The 18027-nt window shown below is 40.0% G+C and overlaps 1 protein-coding gene across 2 annotated transcripts in view; it reads left to right on the top strand.

Annotated features, from left to right (window-relative positions):
- The window catches only part of THEMIS (thymocyte selection associated), a 182751-nt gene extending 166885 nt beyond the window's left edge, over positions 1 to 15866 (top strand). For both annotated transcript variants that reach the window (XM_038526750.1, XM_038526751.1), the window contains exons 5-6: positions 842 to 995; positions 14223 to 15866. In XM_038526750.1, coding sequence (XP_038382678.1) covers positions 842 to 995; positions 14223 to 14254 — 186 coding nt within the window. In that variant the 3' untranslated portion in view covers positions 14255 to 15866. The remainder of the gene's footprint in view (positions 1 to 841; positions 996 to 14222) is intronic.
- The last annotated feature ends 2161 nt before the right edge of the window (positions 15867 to 18027 follow it).

The raw sequence follows: 18027 nt of genomic DNA, 5'->3' as shown, positions 1-18027 counted from the left end.
TTAGTGAACCAAAATGGTTGACTGGGTAACTTTGACTCTATGAACCTTTGAATTTTATGCATCCATATTAAACTAAAAACAACAACAACGACAACAACAACAACAACAACAAAACCTACTCTGAATTTGGATAGAAGCAAAGTGTTGAAAGTTCCACTTTTTATTTAGGTCTTTAGTTTTTGCTCCTATCTGATGATTCTTTTGAAGCATACAATGTTAGTCTAACATCAAATACTATGACATCTCTTATATGGGAGACGTGTTTTAGGGTCCATTGATGTTGTGCCTTAATGATTCATTGTTAGGATGAATTATTATTCTTAAATTGACTAGAAGAGCTTTGTCAAGTTTGCATAATGCTGATAAAAATGTAGGTTAATTTCAAGTAGATGTTATGATTTGTTTCATATAAAAGCTACAGAGAATGCAGAAATGAAACCTGCTCTTCATTATATGATATGTAATTATGTGATATATAATGAAATGCTGGGTCATTCAACTGTAATAATAAATCTGAGTGAAAATGTTTTAAATGAAAAATATGTTTCACAAGAATAAAATGATATGCACAAACGGAATTTGAAGCAGATTTTCTGAGACTGAGATGACTTATTCTAGTCACTTGGGTGAATTTCTCAAAAATCCCACCCCTAGATTACCAAAATGTATTGATGAAAATGTAATCATTAACTCCCCTTGACATAGAGAATATTCGGATTCAGATACACAAACATAACTTGCCATATGATAAATGTTTATCTTTGTCCTATCTCTGGGAAGCATTTGTTTTCGACTGATAATTTACTCGTGAAATCATTCACTCTGGCCTGTATCATTTCAGAGTCTCCATGTAGACATATCCAAGAAACTGCACTCAAATCAAGCTGGCCTGGATTCAAAAGCACCAGGTGGTTGTCAAAGTGATTTGGCCAATCTGGAGAAAGAGAGAAGCAAGAGTGGGGCAACTCAACTAGCAGCCACCAATGTACCCAGAGGTCGGTGAAGCCACATAATACTGGTTTTAACTGCCTATGTGCCACAGGCCTAATTTACAGATTCTTACTTCCGCTTTGCTTGGAACATAAGGCTCTGTCAAAGTGATTGCCTCAGCTGCAAATCTCATTGGAATGTAGTTCCGGGGGCTCCTGGATGGCTCAGTCAGTTAAGCAGCTGACTCTTGATTTTGGATCAGGTCATGATCTTGGGGTGCTAGGATCGAGCCCTCTGTGGGGCTCCACACTCAGTGGGGAGTCTGCTTCAGGATTCTTTCTCCTTCTCCACCACCTCCCTGCTCTGCTACTCTCTCTCTCTCTCTCTCTCTCTCTCTCTCTCTCCTTCTCTCGAATAAATAAAAATAAATAAAAATAAATCTAAAAAAAAAAGAAATGTAACTACAGTGAAATGATAAACACAATAATGATAGGTCCATTCACTTTTCCTTCTTATTAGAGTTTTCTCTTCATTTATGGTTTTCATGGCCAGGAAGTATTTACTATTGCTTGTATTATCAAGAGAATAATATTTTTTAAATTTTTGCTAGAATTAACAAGAAGGATTAATGTCTTGAGAAGAGGTTACAGTAACTGAGATGTCTTTAATTTAAAGATGTGTCAGATAAGTAACCTAATGTACCTTTGAATTATGAGAGTTTTGTTTCTAGAGATGATCTGATAATTTTTCATCTCTACTAAAAGCAAAACAAGAACAAATGGTCTTGTGGAGAGGTTGATAGACTAACTTCCATATTGTAGAAATCTGGGATGAGTTAGCAAGGGAAATGAGAATTTTCTTTCTTGGCAATATTTTAGACACACCAAAGCAGCACAATTTCTATTACACTTTATCTTTGAAACTTCACATTTCATTTGTAGGAAAATGGAAACTGTAATTATTCTTAAGCATATGGTTTGTTCCTTTCCCCTCCTTATTTGGTTTTGTAGCTAGCACTCTTTTTTTTTTCCTCCAAGGGCATGTAAAAGTCAAAATACTAGATATAAAGCCTCTGAAGTGTTTCTGCTCAAACTCTGTCTATACAATCTGGGTTCTTTCATGTAGTTAGCTTACTGGCTTTTGACACTCCTATAAAAATATCCCATAGAGCTTTTCTTATTGCCTTTTCATTGACTCTTGCTGAGTGATAAAAATGAAATTCTGCAAAGGGCTTTGAAAACCATGCATATTGCAATTCCTGCAAATTTCAAATACTAATCAAGCGTGACTATAAAGAAACAACTACTGCACTAAATATTGCTACAGTGAGTTGAATTTCAAGCCATTATTAATTCATGGAAAACTTTTTGTTCCTCCTTAAGATTATGGGATCCGAAAAAGTACCAGATAACAAAATTCCTGAGATCAAAGTTTTTGTTTCGATCATAGGAAAAACAACAACAACAACCTTATCTGATCTACTCCTGCATGTGCATCTTCCTGGGATGGTAGGGGACATCCCCAGCTCTGTACCCTGAATGAATAGTGCAGAGTATGTTACCGACCAGGGCAGCACCTGCTTGGATGTGTTGCCTGTAAGTGAAAGCTTAAGAAAAAGGAGACTTGGAATTACAGTAGTGTGTGTTTTTTTTTTTTTAAGATTTTATTTATTTATTTATTTATTTATTTATTTATTTATTTATTATTTGAAAGAACAAGAGAGAAAAAAAGAACACAAGCAGGGCATGCAGCCAAAGGAGATGGAGAAGCAGGCTCCCTGCCGAGCGGGGAAGCCGGGCTCCAGGCCGGGGCTGGATCCCAGGACTCTGGGATCGTGACCTGAGCCAAAGGCGGATGCTTAAGTGACTGAGCCACTCAGGCGCCCCTAGAAGTAGTGGCCTTAAGCAAGTGAGACTCCTAAATTTATTAAAGAAGAGTAAAATTCAGGTGAATTTCAACATGCATTTTTTGAGAAATTGTTTAGTATGCTCGTCTGGGAAATACCTTCATTAGCTTCCCATTTGTAATTACAATCAATCACAGAATCTGTCTTCCCTATGAATTAGAGTGTGTAACAATTCCATATGTAAAAATGCAAAAGTTAGGTGTCACAAGAATATAATTCTTCAGACTTCATTTTTATCTTGTGCAATAGATGCCTCTTTATTTGAAAAAAAAAAAAAAAAACTCGTTGGATCTCTAGTTAACATTTACCATGTAGCGTAGCTAGCTCACCTCTGAATAGCCCACAGCCCCCATGGAGCTCAGGAGGGGCAACTTTCTGAACTTTCCTGTCTGTGAGTGCTTAGACATAAGTCAGTCATTTCCTACATTCTCTTTGGGTAAGAATGATAGTTTTAGAGTCTGTGTAGTAAGTCACAGACGAAAACAAAAACAAAAAAATTATTAAGACAGGGGTGCTCCACTGCATCTTTTTTATCCAGTCTGAGACTCCTAACTCTGGGAAATGAACAAGGGATGGTGGAAGGGGAGGTGGGCGGGGAGTGGGGTGACTGGGTGATGTGCACTGAGGGGGGCACTTGGTGGGATGATATGCTATATGTTGGCAAATTGAACTCCAATAAAAAAAAAAAGACTGGGGTGCTGCTTCTCCAGGTTTGCTCCTTCTGGGCACCCAGATCTTATTCTTCTGGTTAGATGAAGTAGAACCAATTCAAACATGTGTCTAATAATCACACCAAGGGAATTCTTTATTTTGGAATTGAACGTAAATAACTAGAAGATTCGCCGTGAACGGCTGAATGCACCCCGTGTGATGAGAGTTTGCTCTCCTGCGGCAGGAGCCGTAACCTGTACCCCTGGGTCGGGGCTTCAGGCCCGGCTCCTCTTCTCTGAGCAGCTCATGAAAATGCTTCACCCAGTCTCCTGCTCGACCTTCTTCTGCGGGTCCTCGATCTCGTTCTGGTCACTTGGCAGCTTGGCAAAGCCCACGTCTTATTTTAGGAGCTTTGTTATTAGGTCTGTACATTGTTTTGTCCATAAATTACTAAAAGAACAGTCCCCTGAAAGCAGGATGATTAAGTGGTTAACCTTTGGAGTCTGAACTCCAACCACTGGGTTTAAATCGTGACTCCCACCTGCTTCACGAGCCATTTGCTAATGTCTCCGTCTCTTTCTTTCTGAGATTGGCTCGATCATAGTGCCAGACCATAGGCTATTTTGAGGACTACATTAGATGAAATAGGTTAAAGTTGGTACAGGACATAATAAACTCCAATTGAACCATAGCCATTTTAACTAACTTCTGCATCTCCAGGGGTTGATTGCCAAGAAAAACTTTGCTTCCAGATAGCACCTTCTGCAAAGTGCTGACCATGACCACCTGCTGTGCTCCTACAGTTTCTGGGTTTCTACTTGCTTCCACTTGTTTTCCCTTTGAAAACTGTATCTTCCTGGGAACTTCATGGCCCCTGCAAATGCCATGGTCGTGGAAGTCAATTGGCAACCTTCTTTGGAGATGAGTCACTGACTCCTCTGAGTCCAAGAAATAGTGCAATTTTGCAGAGGCCTGGAAGCCCTGGCCTCCCCTAGATGGACACCTTCCCCATCTTACCTCAGCTGCGGCAGCTCAAGGAAGAGCACAGGCCTTCACTGTTTATTCAGTTTAAGCTCTATTTTTAGTAGACAACACGTGTTAAGTGCAAATGTTTGTTTTCAGTTGTTTCATGTCTAGTACCCTGGGTGGACTTCCATGTGGAACATTTACTGGGAAGTGACCTCAGGAACAGCACAGACTTCGCTGATGCCACCGGAAGCCCTGGAGCTGGTGTGGCTCTTGAGAGCTGTCCTGTGCTGGGGGCCAGGGGCCAGGAGCCAGGCCTTTATAGCACTGCATGGGTCAGGCATTGGGTACTGTGGCTCCTGAGGAAGCAGAACCAGGGGTGAGGTGGCTTCCTTCAACTGAGAGCAAAGCCATTTGGGATCCGGAGATGGTCGGTCAGTTTTGAAGAGGCTCTGGCTATTGCATAGGGCACTCATTAATTGCAGAGATTGCTTCTGGTGACCTGACTGGCTAAACTGGGATTTCCTCATCATGTGTCTCTTCTCAGCCAGAAAGGACAATCTTGTAAATATGCCTATTTGGTTTTGCCCTACATGACTGTTGTCTACCGAGCAAATTTTATAGCCTTCCTGAAGAAAGTTATCTAATGGGATTTCCTTTCTTTGGACATTTCAGCTATGTCCTTCTAAGTCTTCCTCCATCTTTTTTTTTTTTTTTTAATTTCTAATTTCCCTTTTTATTTTTTTTTAATTTTTATTTATTTATGATAGTCACACAGAGAGAGAGAGAGAGGCAGAGACACAGGCAGAGGGAGAAGCAGGCTCCATGCACGGGGAGCCCGACATGGGATTCGACCCCAGGTCTCCAGGATCGCGCCCTGGGCCAAAGGCAGGCGCCAAACCGCTGCGCCACCCAGGGATCCCTTCCTCCATCTTTAGATTAAATTCATACCGTGACTCATCCTCCATAAATTCAACCTGTCGAGTAGTGAGAAGAGCCCGAGGCCAGAAAACAAAAAACAGGTACCCTAAGGTCTAGACCCAGCTCACCACACTGAGAGGTCTCGCCCTTCACAGGCCACTTCATTTTCCTGAGTTATTATGCTTTCCTCACCAAAATAGGAAGTCTACCAAGTAATCTTTGTGCCCTGTCAGTTCTGAAAGCATGAGAGTCTGGCCTCTTCTGATAACATCAAGCAATGCAACTGCTGATCATCTTTAAGCAAAACTCACATAGAAGTGATTCACCGCATGTAGGAACCTACATATTGCACTAAATTCAACAAGGGAGAGAAAACAAGCTCCATGGAAATACTCATCACCGAGGTCAAAGTAGGAGCTACAAATGAAGAACGGATCTATAGGGAAATCAAGAAATTTTTAAGATTTTATTTATTTATTTGAAAGAGAAAGTGTGAGCAGGGAGAGGGGCCGAGGGAGAGGAAGAGGAAGGTAATCTCAGGCAGATTCAGTGCTCAGAGCAGAGCCCCACTTGGGGCTCCATCCCATGACCCTGAGATCACGACCTGAGCCAAAGTCATGAGTCGGATGCTTAACCGACTGAGCCACTCAGATGCCCCAAGGAATTTTTATACTGAGTTTTCTTTTAAGCTTAATATTTAATCTAAACTTCAGATTTTCCTTATATTATTATTACGAGAAATAGAACATGAGGTGGTTCTCTATCAGAACTACTTAGAGAATTAGACAACATTGGTGCTCTGTCTTAAAGACCTTGACTGGCGACTGACGGGATGCACGCCATCAAGAGACACGTTCTTCACGTATCATAGAACATGTTCCTGTTTCTCAATTTTAATAAAGGAACACTCCAATAATTCAGCATTCTTGTAAGTTGTGTGTAATTCCAGGCACGACAATGACTTTTACTCCGAAGCCTGGAGAACAGGTTGTATATAAAATATTGGGTCACTCCAACCTGGTCATCAGAAAATCTGGACTATCATTCATCCTCCCATTTAACACCAGGGAGGTTTTTCATTAAAACAAACAAAACAACGACTCTGGTAGAAGTTCTTTCCCATTTCCAGGGAATACTATCTCAGTTTGGAAGTACTGACAGCCTAAAGTGAAATGTTCTAAGATCGCTCTTCATTTTATAGCAACCTATTTCCCTCTTCTTGGAAGGTTTAAATGTTTAAGAACATGCTGGAAGGAGAACCCACAGTCCTTTCATTCTTTCAACAGTTTCGAAATACCAGGCAGTTGTGTGAGGGCTGACAGCCTTGCCCCTCTTCTTCCCTGTAGATTAATTTATTTCCTGCAGTGCTTGCTCTTCACGGAAAATCTGACTCGTCAGCCTTCGCCAATGGGAGATCTCATCAGCAGAATGTTAATTATAAAAGCAAAATCATCTACCATGTTGAAAGGGAAAAGCAGTTCTCCAGGCAAAGCAACCTGTTTCTTTTCTTGTCTCCTCACTCCTTCTCCCCTCAGCCTGTGGCTGGACGGGGGCACCAAGGCCCGGGGAAGCCTCCTGCAGGACGGGGAGGCACAGAGGGAAGCAGGCAGGCTTTGCACCCAGGCAGACCCAGGCCTGAACTCTTATTTCAAAGAGTGTCACATTTTCCTGTGATTTTGTTTCTTTATCTGTAAAATGAGAATTAAAATACCTGCCTCACATGAAATTGTGTAATGAGACTGGCACAGAGCAGACACTAAAAACGTTATTATTACAGAGTCAATCAACAGCTTTTGTTCAGCACCGTATTGATGGCGGTGGCATCATATTAACCGCGTCTCATGTGGGCTTACTGAGGAATCAGTTAGAAATTTGAAGAAATATGTTTTCCAGCAGTTAGGAGTCAGGAGTGTTAAACCAAGATGGATTATTGAGGTAGCCTGTTTGAAGTCCTAGCTTCCTCTCCATTTCCTTTTCCTGCTCCCTCCACTCATATAGTTTTCATAATGTTCACTAAACACTTGGAAACTTATCATTTTTTTCACCAAAAAATTCTTTTTTTAAGGTTTTATTTATTTATTCATGAGAGACACAGAGAGAGAGGCAGAGACACAGGCAGCAGGAGAAGCGGGTTCCCTGCAGGGAGCCTGATGCGGGACTCGATCCCGGGACCCCGGGGTCACGACCTGAGCAGAGGGTAGATGCTCAACCACTGGGCCCCAGGTGTCCCTCCCCAATAAATTCTTTAGATAACCCAAAGGCTGTTTGCTAGTAGTTTTAGTTCTATCTACTAGAACTTGACACTGCATTTGGGTTCTATTTTCAAAAAATATTTTCTCTGAAATAAAAACTATCAATTTCTATTTGATTCAGTCTCAGAAATAAAATTTGGATGAATCAAACCTTGAGACAAAGAAGAGGGATGCCTGGGTGGTTCAGGCATTGAGCACCTGCCTTTGGCTCAGGGCGTGACCCCGGAGTCCCAGGATTGAGTCCCTCATTGCACTCCCTGCATGGAGCCTGCTTCTCCCTCTGCCTGTGTCTCTGCCCCTCTCTCTTTCTGCATCTCTCATGAATAAATAAATAAATAAAATCCTTTAAAAATATATAAAAGACAAAGAAGATAATAGAGTGCCAGTAAGTAGCGATGAAGTTGAGAAATACTAAGTGAAAAATCAAAGTCAAATTTTTAAGCCCAGAATGATCACGATTTTTGTACTATGATTATGATTAAGAGATCTGTTCAAGTAAATTAATTTTTTTCTTGTTTCCCCCATGTTTTTTATGATTTGAGTGTGAGACAACAGAGAGAGAGAGCAATCAAAGCATCAGATGATCAAATTTAGAAAAGATATGTTATGGTGCAAACTCATATAATAACTGAGACCTAAACCACAGGGTTGCTTACAAGCAGAAGTGAGCTGCGTGTGTGGTGTGCAGCTTACAATAGATGGTTTTCTTTCTTTCTTTCTTTCTTTCTTTCTTTCTTTCTTTCTTTCTTTCTTTCTTCTTTTTCTTTCTTTCTTTCTTTCTTTCTTTCTTTCTTTCTTTCTTTCTTTCTTCTTTCTTTCTTTCTTTCTTTCTTCTTTCTTTCTTTCTCCTTTTTTTGAGCTTTTTTTTATTGGTGTTCAGTTTGCCAACATATAGCATAACCCCCAGTGCTCATCCCGTCAAGTGCCCCCCTCAGTGCCCGTCACCCAGTCACCCCCATCCCCCCCACCTCCCCTTCCACCACCCCTTGTTCGTTTCCCAAAGTCAGGAGTCTCTCATGTTCTGTCTCCCTCTCTGATATTTCCCACTCATTTTCTCTCCTTTCCCCTTTATTCCCTTTCACTATTTTTTATATTCCCCAAATGAATGAGACCATATGATGTTTATCCTTCTCCGATTGACTTATTTCACTCAGCATCATACCCTCCAGTTCCATCCACGTCGAAGCAAATGGTGGGTGGTTTTCTTTCATAGGACAAAATAATACTGTTCTCCTGACTGAGGACAGTATGTTAACTTGTGTAGAACAGAGAACTGCATCTGTACGGTAACCTCCGCCTCTGACTGTTACGGAATCGTGCACAGATCATGGATTGATCCCTTTTAATGGTAAACGCAATTTTAAACTCAAGTTTACTTCTAAATAATAAGCTTTGGAGTCTCTCCCTAATTCCCTATTTACCCTCATAAATAACCTTCAATCTTATCATTTTAAGCTTCCTTTCTCCTTTCTCCTAATCTTTTTTCTGGTTGTCAGGTGAGAATCTTGCTTGTATCCGTTATTCCAAACCAATTCTGGTTCTCATTTTTTTAAAGAAACCTGTCTTTATTCTGACCAATGAACAAAGCAAAGGAAAAAGGAACAGATGACAATAACTTTCAAAACTTATTGCAGTGATTCTCTAACTTCTTGTATATAAAAAAAAGTCACTTCATGAGCGTGTTAAAAATACATTTTCTTGGAATCTGCTCTCTAGAGCAAAATGGGCAAACTGGCAACAAGAGAGTCTGTCCCCATTGCCTGTTTTTCACGTCCACGAGCTAAGAATATTTTTTTCATTTTTTAAAATTTGAAAAAGATAAAGAAAACAATCTTTTCTGACACATGAAAATTACATGAAATTCAAACTTCAGGGTCCTATAAAGTTGACTTGCAACAAAAGCCACACTCATTCATTTAATGTTACCTATGACGGCTCTCATATTGTCTAAGCAGAGTGGAGTGGTTTTGACAGAGACTATATGCAAAGCCTAAAATAGGGCTCTTTCAAATAGGGCTCTTATCATCGGGCTCTTTAGAATAAAAGTCTTCTAACCTCTGCTCTAAACAGTCTGATTTGGTAGCTCTCAGATAGAAACTAGGAATCAACTTTGACATGTTTTTTTGCAAGACTATGAGGCAGTTTGCAGGAACTATGAACAACTTTCTCTTCCCACTCATCCCACTGTCACACCCGCTCTATCAGCAAATCTTGTTGGTTTTATCCTCAAGCAATGTATAGAACATGACTTTTTTTTTTTTTTAACATGTTTACTGTTGTCAACTTAATCCAAGTCATCATCGTTTCTTGTTTGGATTCTTGTACTGGCTTCCTATCCGGTCAGTCTGCTCCTGCCCTTGCTTCATACCATTCATTCTCAACACAACAGCCAAGGAGAATGTGTGAAAACCTTAGTTCATGTAACTCCTTTCCTCCAAACCCTCCAATGATCTCTCTACTCCTCATCCTTTCTCACCACTCAGCTACGTTGGCTTCCAGCTGTTTCTCCTACACTCCCCACGCACTCTATCCTCAACACCTACACAGACTGTGTTCTCCAAGTGGTGTATCTTCCCCTAGAGAATGACGTGACTTCCAGCTTCGTCTTCCATAGGTCTTTCCTTAGCCACCACCTTCTTAGTGATACCTTCTGTTGAGACTTCATTTAAAATTTTAACCTTCCTGTTTGGGGCTACCTGTCTCCCTTATGTCTTCCAACATGCTGTACACTTTGCTTCTTTACTTTGATTAGGGATCACCTTTCCCACCTGAAGGCACCATGGAGGCAGGGATTTCTATCAGGTTGCTCTATCCTTAGATTCTAGAAGAGTGCCTGGCTGGTGGGAGGTTCTCGATAAATATTTCTTTACCAAAGAAATGAGCACCAGGCTCCCAGTTTGTACTTGACAGATAGTACATGACAACTATCAAGCATTTCTTGTGTGTAGAAACAGTTGCCAGGAGTAGGAATATAAGACCCGCCTCTGGAAAGGGGTGCAATGTGATGAGAGGAAGAATAAAGCAGCTATTTCAATCTCTCCAATGACTTAATTACAAAAGGCCTTAAGGGAAGGAGAGGAGAGGATGGGTACAGATGTGAGAGTGGGTACATGGATGAAAATCCAGTTGAAAATGTACAGAAGAGATTCCAGGAAACCGCATTTCACAATCGAGCTGTTCCCTGCCAGAGGTGGATATGCTCACTGCAGGTTCTACTGTTCATCAACCGGTTGGGGAGTTTGAAGAGACTGGATCCCCAAGTTCAGGAAAGGGAAAGTGAGCGGGGTATGACTAGTGGTGGTTCAAATTCACTCTTTAGGAAGCATCAGTATTAGAAGGGAATGTAAAGCAATTTTAGATAGACTTGAACTGGATTCCTATAAAGTAAGAGGAAATGGAGGTTTTCCTCTCACCTTAATCTTCTCATTCAAAAAACTCATCCGATTTTATGTATGTAAAGCTTTATTTTGTGGATTGAATAGTAAGCTATTTTTACAAGGATGTCGATTTTAACCACTAAAGGATACTTTTTAGAGAGAAAAACAAAACCAAACTGCATTGTTTATCTGTTCTCCTGCGGATGGAGTGTTTGACTAGGTCTCCAAGGGGTGTGTGAGATACTACGCCCCTCAGTTAATTTGATCGTTTGAGTAAATGTGAATTCAGAAGCAATCAGTGAATATTCAGTTCAATGTAAGAAACATCACCTCCATATTAAGTTTGTGACATTTCCGAAAGGAATGGTTGATGAATGCCAAAAGAGTTGAAGCTTTTAAAGCATTTTCAATTTTAAAATCTAAATTATTGTCAGAAAAATCAGTTCCTACACATTTTGAGATTCTTAAAAGGTAACACCACAAAGAACTCAATTCCTATTCTATGTGAAATCCATTCTGTCAACTCCAACCGGCCACAAGAACACAGGTGTTATTTGGGGACTTCTTACACTGGCTGGAAAATTGGGCCAGATCAGGCAAGGAAAGGCAACTTCTAAGGTCCCTTCCAAAACTACGATTATTTAAATCCTATTATTTTATAGTGAGATAATCTGATTATTCTAATGCCCTCACCTCCCATTTTCCTGCTTAACTATGTCCTACCTTAAATCAGTTTATTGACAAGGGAGAGTGAGACTAATAACTGTCAAGATGACAGATTGAACTTTCAGACTACAGGCTTATAATAGTTTTATGTGAACATGAGATGACAGTAACAGGTAATATTTCTGTAGCAGTTTCCATTGTACAAAGCACTTGCAGGGCCATTATTTCGTTTGATATTTCCTCAACTCTGTGATTCAGTTATTACTATCACAACTCATTTCATGATAGAGAAGTGGAACTGAGATGTTCCTCCAGACATACGGCCTGGAAGTCTTAGAATCAAGAATCAGACCCAGTTCTTCAGAGTCCCTTTCTCTCTACTACAATATCTCGATGTCATTTGCCCTCACCCCCTTCTCCCCCCATGGAAAACGATCCTGTGAGGGAGAAATAATGTTGTTAGCCCTTTCTACAGATAAAGTCACAAAGATGGTAGGTGATAGAAGTGGGAATTAAATCTGGGCATACTGCCTAAAAAGCCTGTGTTCTTTCATCTATAATGTATATTCAACAGTGGGTGGTCTTTTTGTTGTTTGTGATGTGAGGAAGACCTAAAAATATAAAGGCAGCAGTTGGGGCTAAACGGATAATGAGAGAGGATGAAATCAAGAAAAGCACGGAATCCAGGCTTTCTATCATTAGGCCACTGACTAGCCCACCCCACCCCACCCCACCCCGCACCCCCAACCCCCAGCCCCACTTAGCTCTAAGAGATGTTGATACAGGAATGAAAATTGAGACCTCCAGGGAAATTAACGCAATGTATGGGGAAACCCCACGTCTTTCTGCTTCGACATCTCTTGTCTTCCTTCCCAGTTAGTCTGCAAGTTCCTCAGAGGTCACAACACTCTCTTTTGTCTTTGTATCTCACACATATAATAAAAATAGCTAACAGTTGGTAAGACAGTAAAGCTCTTTAGTGTTAAATGTAAAACTCTTTATATCTATTGGCTCATGTAATCCTCATCATAAGCCTGTAAAATAGGAAGTATTACCCCTTACCTTCTCTTCTTTTTAAAGATAAGGAAATGGGGTGCATAAAGGTTAGGTAACTTCCTTAAGGTTACAGAGCTAGTATGTAGCAGAGAAGGAAGGAAAGGAGGGAGGGGAGGCTGTGTGGGAGAGGAAAAAGAGGAGAAAGGAGGGGAGTGGGAGGGATAGAAAGAAGAAAAAACAAAAGGAAAAAGAGAGAAAGGGAAGGAGGAAAAAAGGAAGGAAGAAAAGAAGGGGGAAAAGGAAGGAAGGAAGGAAGGAAGGAAGGAAGGAAGGAAGGAAGGAAGGAAGGAAGGAAGGAAGGAAGGAAGGAAGGAAGGAAGGAAGGAAGAAGGAAGGAAGGAAGGAAGGAAGGAAGGAAGGAAGGAAGGAAGGAAGGAAGGAAGGAAGGAAGGAAGGAAGTCATAGGCTAGTGAGAACTCAATGTCAAGAGCCTCCAAGTGTTCCTCTTCAGGCCACGTGGTAGCCATTCAGAGACCACGTATGGGGGAGCAAGAGAGGACGGCTTTTCTACACTTCTTGACCCTTATAGTGCGTGCTGTCAGGAATTTTTCAGCAACCCCCCCTCCACCCACCATGCTTCCACAAAGCCAAATGGAAAGGAATGAGGTGTCCTGCTTGAACACAGACTGAAGTCCTACTTGCAGTGCAGCTCGCTTTATTTGAGGCTTTGACATGAGGCTATTCTATATTCAGGTCAAATCCGCACATGCTCATTAGAAGCTGTAGGTCATTCTGCTTAGGCTCAAAACCTGTTGCTTTTCCTTCGGTTTAATTTATATATAGATATTCTTTTCCTCCTCTGCAGTCTTTACAACGCCAGCAGGTTTGGGCTCCTTTTTGCAGGCATAGGGTCACAGCTGAGGTGTTGGGTCTGCGATCAGACACTTTGAGGGCACAATCAAGCTTCAGTCTCTTACTCGCTGTGTGATTGCTGGGCAAGTCTCTTCACTGCGAATTCAGTTGTTTACCTTTCACTGCCTGTGTTCTAGAGTTTTTAGAAAGAGATACTAAAATGCAAAGAAAAACATTTTGTAAATTGAGAAACACTTTACAGATTTAAGACAGGTATTTCTTAAATACCTGTCTTGAACATGAGAGACTCTTAACTCTAGGAAACGAACAAGGGGTGGTGGAAGGGGAGGTGGGTGGGGAGACGGGGTGACTAGGTGATGGCCCTGAGGGGGGCACTGGACGGGATGAGCACTGGGGGCTACACTATATGTTGGCAAATCAAACTCCAGTAAAAAAATATACAAAAAAAAAGAAGAAATACCTGTCTTATTCCTAAAGAATTTATATTTCTTCCTTGTTTTGTTTTGTTTTGTTTTGTTTTTTGTGTGTGTGTTTGCCTCCTCTTGTTGTGCCCCCAATTATTTTTCAAAAAACATACACGCATGCGAGTGTACTATAAACGGTATTTGAAAGCACATGGTTTTCTTTCCTGCTATTTCCAATACACATTTCTGATGAACTCCTCTGTTTTTTCTTTACTTATAGAAATCTCCAAAAGCAAAAAACATCAAAAATAATGAGATGCGACTGAAGCCAGCTGGGCAGTGAACATAAATGTTGCAATGGAAAAGTAAGCTTCGCCTTCAAGCTGAAAACAATTCCCCAACAGACCTCAGTAGAAACTGGCCACTGCAGAGGAGGGGAAAAACCAACCTTGAAAGTTTTAACAGATAATACTTAACGGAAAACTATGATATGGAATTCACATGGTCTGTTCCTTTGTGCCCAAATTTGTATATATATTTTTTTGTTACTTAGGACATATTTATTTAATGTGCATACTTCTTGTGGTTCTTGTTTCCTCTTCCAACCATGAAGCAATTGAACAGTAATTTTATATTTCAGTTCCTGAGTAATAACCAGTTGGAAATAGGATGAAAGCTCACCAAATATTTTCAGTTTTTCAGAATTTGTTTTGCCGTTTTGCTAGAATTGTCATCATGCCTGCTAAAAATAACTTTAAAAAATAATTATATCTGAGAGTGATTTAAAATACCCCACTTTCTTATCGGATTGCCTTGGGGCTGTGAAAACGAGTTTGACTTCACATTTTCAGTTTGTCTGTAAATAAGTGTTTGAGGCTTAACAGCCAAAGGGACCCTGAGTCACAGGGATTTTCTAGAACTTTCTCCCCTGCACCCTAACAACCAGAGTTCATGAGGGAAATATCACCAAAGATCTGACAATATGCTGTAGTATTTTATGTACTGTATACCAGATAACCCTTTAGACCAATGCTTGTCAGGATTATGGGAAAATCATCTCATTTATGTATCACTATGTATTAAGTATGCAGGGACAATATTATTTTGCCTCTAGCAAAATGAAGAGAGAGAGGAGTTACCTTGTTAGTTACACAGGAATTTAATGGCAAGCTTTGGGCTTTGATCATAGGTCATATCTGTACAAAACACTGTTGGCTAATCTTCCATTTCATAATTATATTAGATATAAAAATTATTCATTGGTCTGGTACCAAAGAATTTCTAAAGACAACAAATCATGAAACATCTTTTCAACAGAAACTAAAAAGCCTACAGTAAGAGATCTTTCTCAAAATGTTTATATTCTGACAGTTTACATCCTCTTACCTTTTTTTCTTTTTAGGCAGAAATGAATCCTGATTTCCAAAACCCTAAAGAGTGTTTAGTGACTTGATGCGATGCTATAGTTTGTTATTTACAACTTCAGAAATTTTCTGAGATGGTTTCACCTTTACTTCTCTTGCTGGCTTGTGTCTATAACAAGAACTTTTCAAAGCTTATGTCCTCACATTTAATTATTGAATTCCATAGAGAATCCTCTCCTGATTCAGCAATGTTGGCAAACTCCTGAAACTCACAGGCCAGTTTTCTATTTTTCAAACAACTGTGAATAATTAGTGGTTTTTATTTGTTACTTTTAGTAAGCCCAGTTCTTTGATTGGAAAATCAAGAGAATGCATGTCTTAGTTTGGTTGGAAACCCTCGGGGTCTTTCTCGTGGACGTCATATATAAACACCCCAAACTTAATACAAATCCTTTTAGGTACTTTGCTTTCCAGCTCTCTTGCTATTGAAAGGTGTTCATCAACTTCACTCATCTGTGGAAGATTTTTAGAAGGTTCAAAATAAATTTTCTAATTTTCACTTGTTTGTGTGTGTGTGTGTGTGTTCTTTATTAATGTCCAACTATGGAATAATTCTCTTCTCATAAAAAACTAAGTTAAAATTCTTGAACTGCAATTGAAATCAGTTCTTCACTATCAAGAAGAAGGCCACACGTGCTAAAGAAGCCAAGAGAAGAGAGATACTGTCCTCCTGCCCTTCTGCCACAAGCAGGGACCTGTAATGCTGGACACAATGACCAAAGTTCACAGAATGGTGAGGCTGTAGAGATAGCTGCCAAGATTCCCAATTATTAATGTTGCCTTCCTCCTAACTGAATCAGGCAAGTAGTTTTGGAAGGGGATGGAAAGGAGTGAGAAATGGACAAAGGAAAATGTTCTTTTTTTGGAGATGTGTTCAGCTCTTATAATCAGGACTTTAATATACAAAGTGTGTGTTTTAAGATCAAAGTCCACAATAATGACACTTCCGGATGTCTATCCAAAGGCTTAAGACACATGTACTTCTAAAAGGAAGGGGATATATAAAATTCATGGGAATATATCCTGATAGGCTGGAATACTAAAAACTGAATCTAATAGAATGAAAGTGTAAAAATATTTCCACAATTTTACCACTTGTACTGCTTCGATTTGTACTAACCCTTCCCCTATTCTCCCTGCCAATCAATCTACTCTTAATGAAGTAGCCATCACGATCTCATTAAAACATGTATTATTTCACGCCACATTGCTTCCCACTTCACTCAAGAGTAAAAGCCAAAATTCCTAAAATGATCTACAAAGTCCTACATTATTTATTGCTGTCACCTCTCTGGCCTCTTCTCTTCTCACTCATTGAGCTCGAGTCATGCTGGCCTCCCCACTGCTCATCAAACACGCCAGGGTGGTCTTGCTTCAAGGCCTTTGCATTTTCTTTCTCTGGGAATGTTTTTTGCTCAGATATCCACACAGGTCACTCCCTCAGGTTCTGGGAGAATGCTCAACCAGAACACACTACCTCAAATCATAACCTCAACTCTACCTGGTTCTTCCTAACTCCTTCCACATTTTATTTTATTTTTCTCCTTAATAATTGATTCTACCTAACATACTATAAATCTTCAAATCCTGGAGGGGGGGCACTGGTTTATGCCAATACAGCTGGGATATGATTTGTTTTATGTGCTCTATATTGGTCAGAAGAAAGAGAAGAAGGGACTCAAGGGATTCATCTCAGCTCTTTCGACTAGACTAGCTCTTTCTCCACAGGCCAAGGGACCACTGCTATGCTTCCAAGGGCCACTATATATGTCTGTTTTGATTATAAATTGAGAAATGAGGTAACGGCCACTGGTACTGTCTATGGAACCAGTAGACTTACCGTGAGATAAACTTGGCCCAAAGGCTCTGTGTATTACTTGACCTATTTTATGAGAGGATCAATTTAAGCACTCTGTGCATGACTGTTATGGTTGTTTATTACATATTCTATCATTAGGGTTCTGAAGCCTCAAAAAGAATGGGAGTTAGCTACATACCCCATGGGTGACTGGAAACATACTTGTACTGAGGGGCAGTCAAGCCTCTTTGTGTTCTCTATTCTGATGTGACTGACACTCTTATCACCTTTTTGTCATTTTTTAGAGCAATGCAATGATTGGGCACATGAGATGCTGCACTTGGATGTCTGAAGCTTCCAGGGTTATCTTCCCTGCATAGTGCTCCAATCTGCTTTCTTCCCTTTATTAAAGCTAAATGAGCTTAATGCTGGGTGAGCTTATTGTATCTGGCGTATTTGATTGACAACCTGAACGTGAAACTCATGTTAGGGGTCTTTTCCTTGCAAGAGGACAAAGGAAACAAAAATATTTTTTTAAAAAAATAATAATTAAAAAAAAGTTAGGCACAACAGAAGAGATTGTTGATGAGATGGTAAACCTTAAATTCTCATTTAGCATCAAAGAAAGACAATAAAATATATAAATGAGATGTTAAAAGAGGTTGAGATGAATTTAAGAAGACCTAGCATTTATCTAATTAAATCAGGAGAAATGAAGAGAGTTGTGCAAGGCTGAGCTGAGGCAATATTCGGAGATGATATGTGAGAATTTTCTAGAATTGATAAATGATTCTAATTTTCAGATTTTAAAAGTATAGCTTATCTCAAGAAAGATTAAAAAAAAAAGTAATTTCCCAACACAT

Source organism: Canis lupus, chromosome 1, assembly GCF_011100685.1.
Source record: "Canis lupus familiaris isolate Mischka breed German Shepherd chromosome 1, alternate assembly UU_Cfam_GSD_1.0, whole genome shotgun sequence".
In the NCBI taxonomy this organism is placed as follows: Eukaryota; Metazoa; Chordata; class Mammalia; order Carnivora; family Canidae; genus Canis; species Canis lupus.
This window is presented reverse-complemented; position numbering and strand designations above follow the sequence as displayed.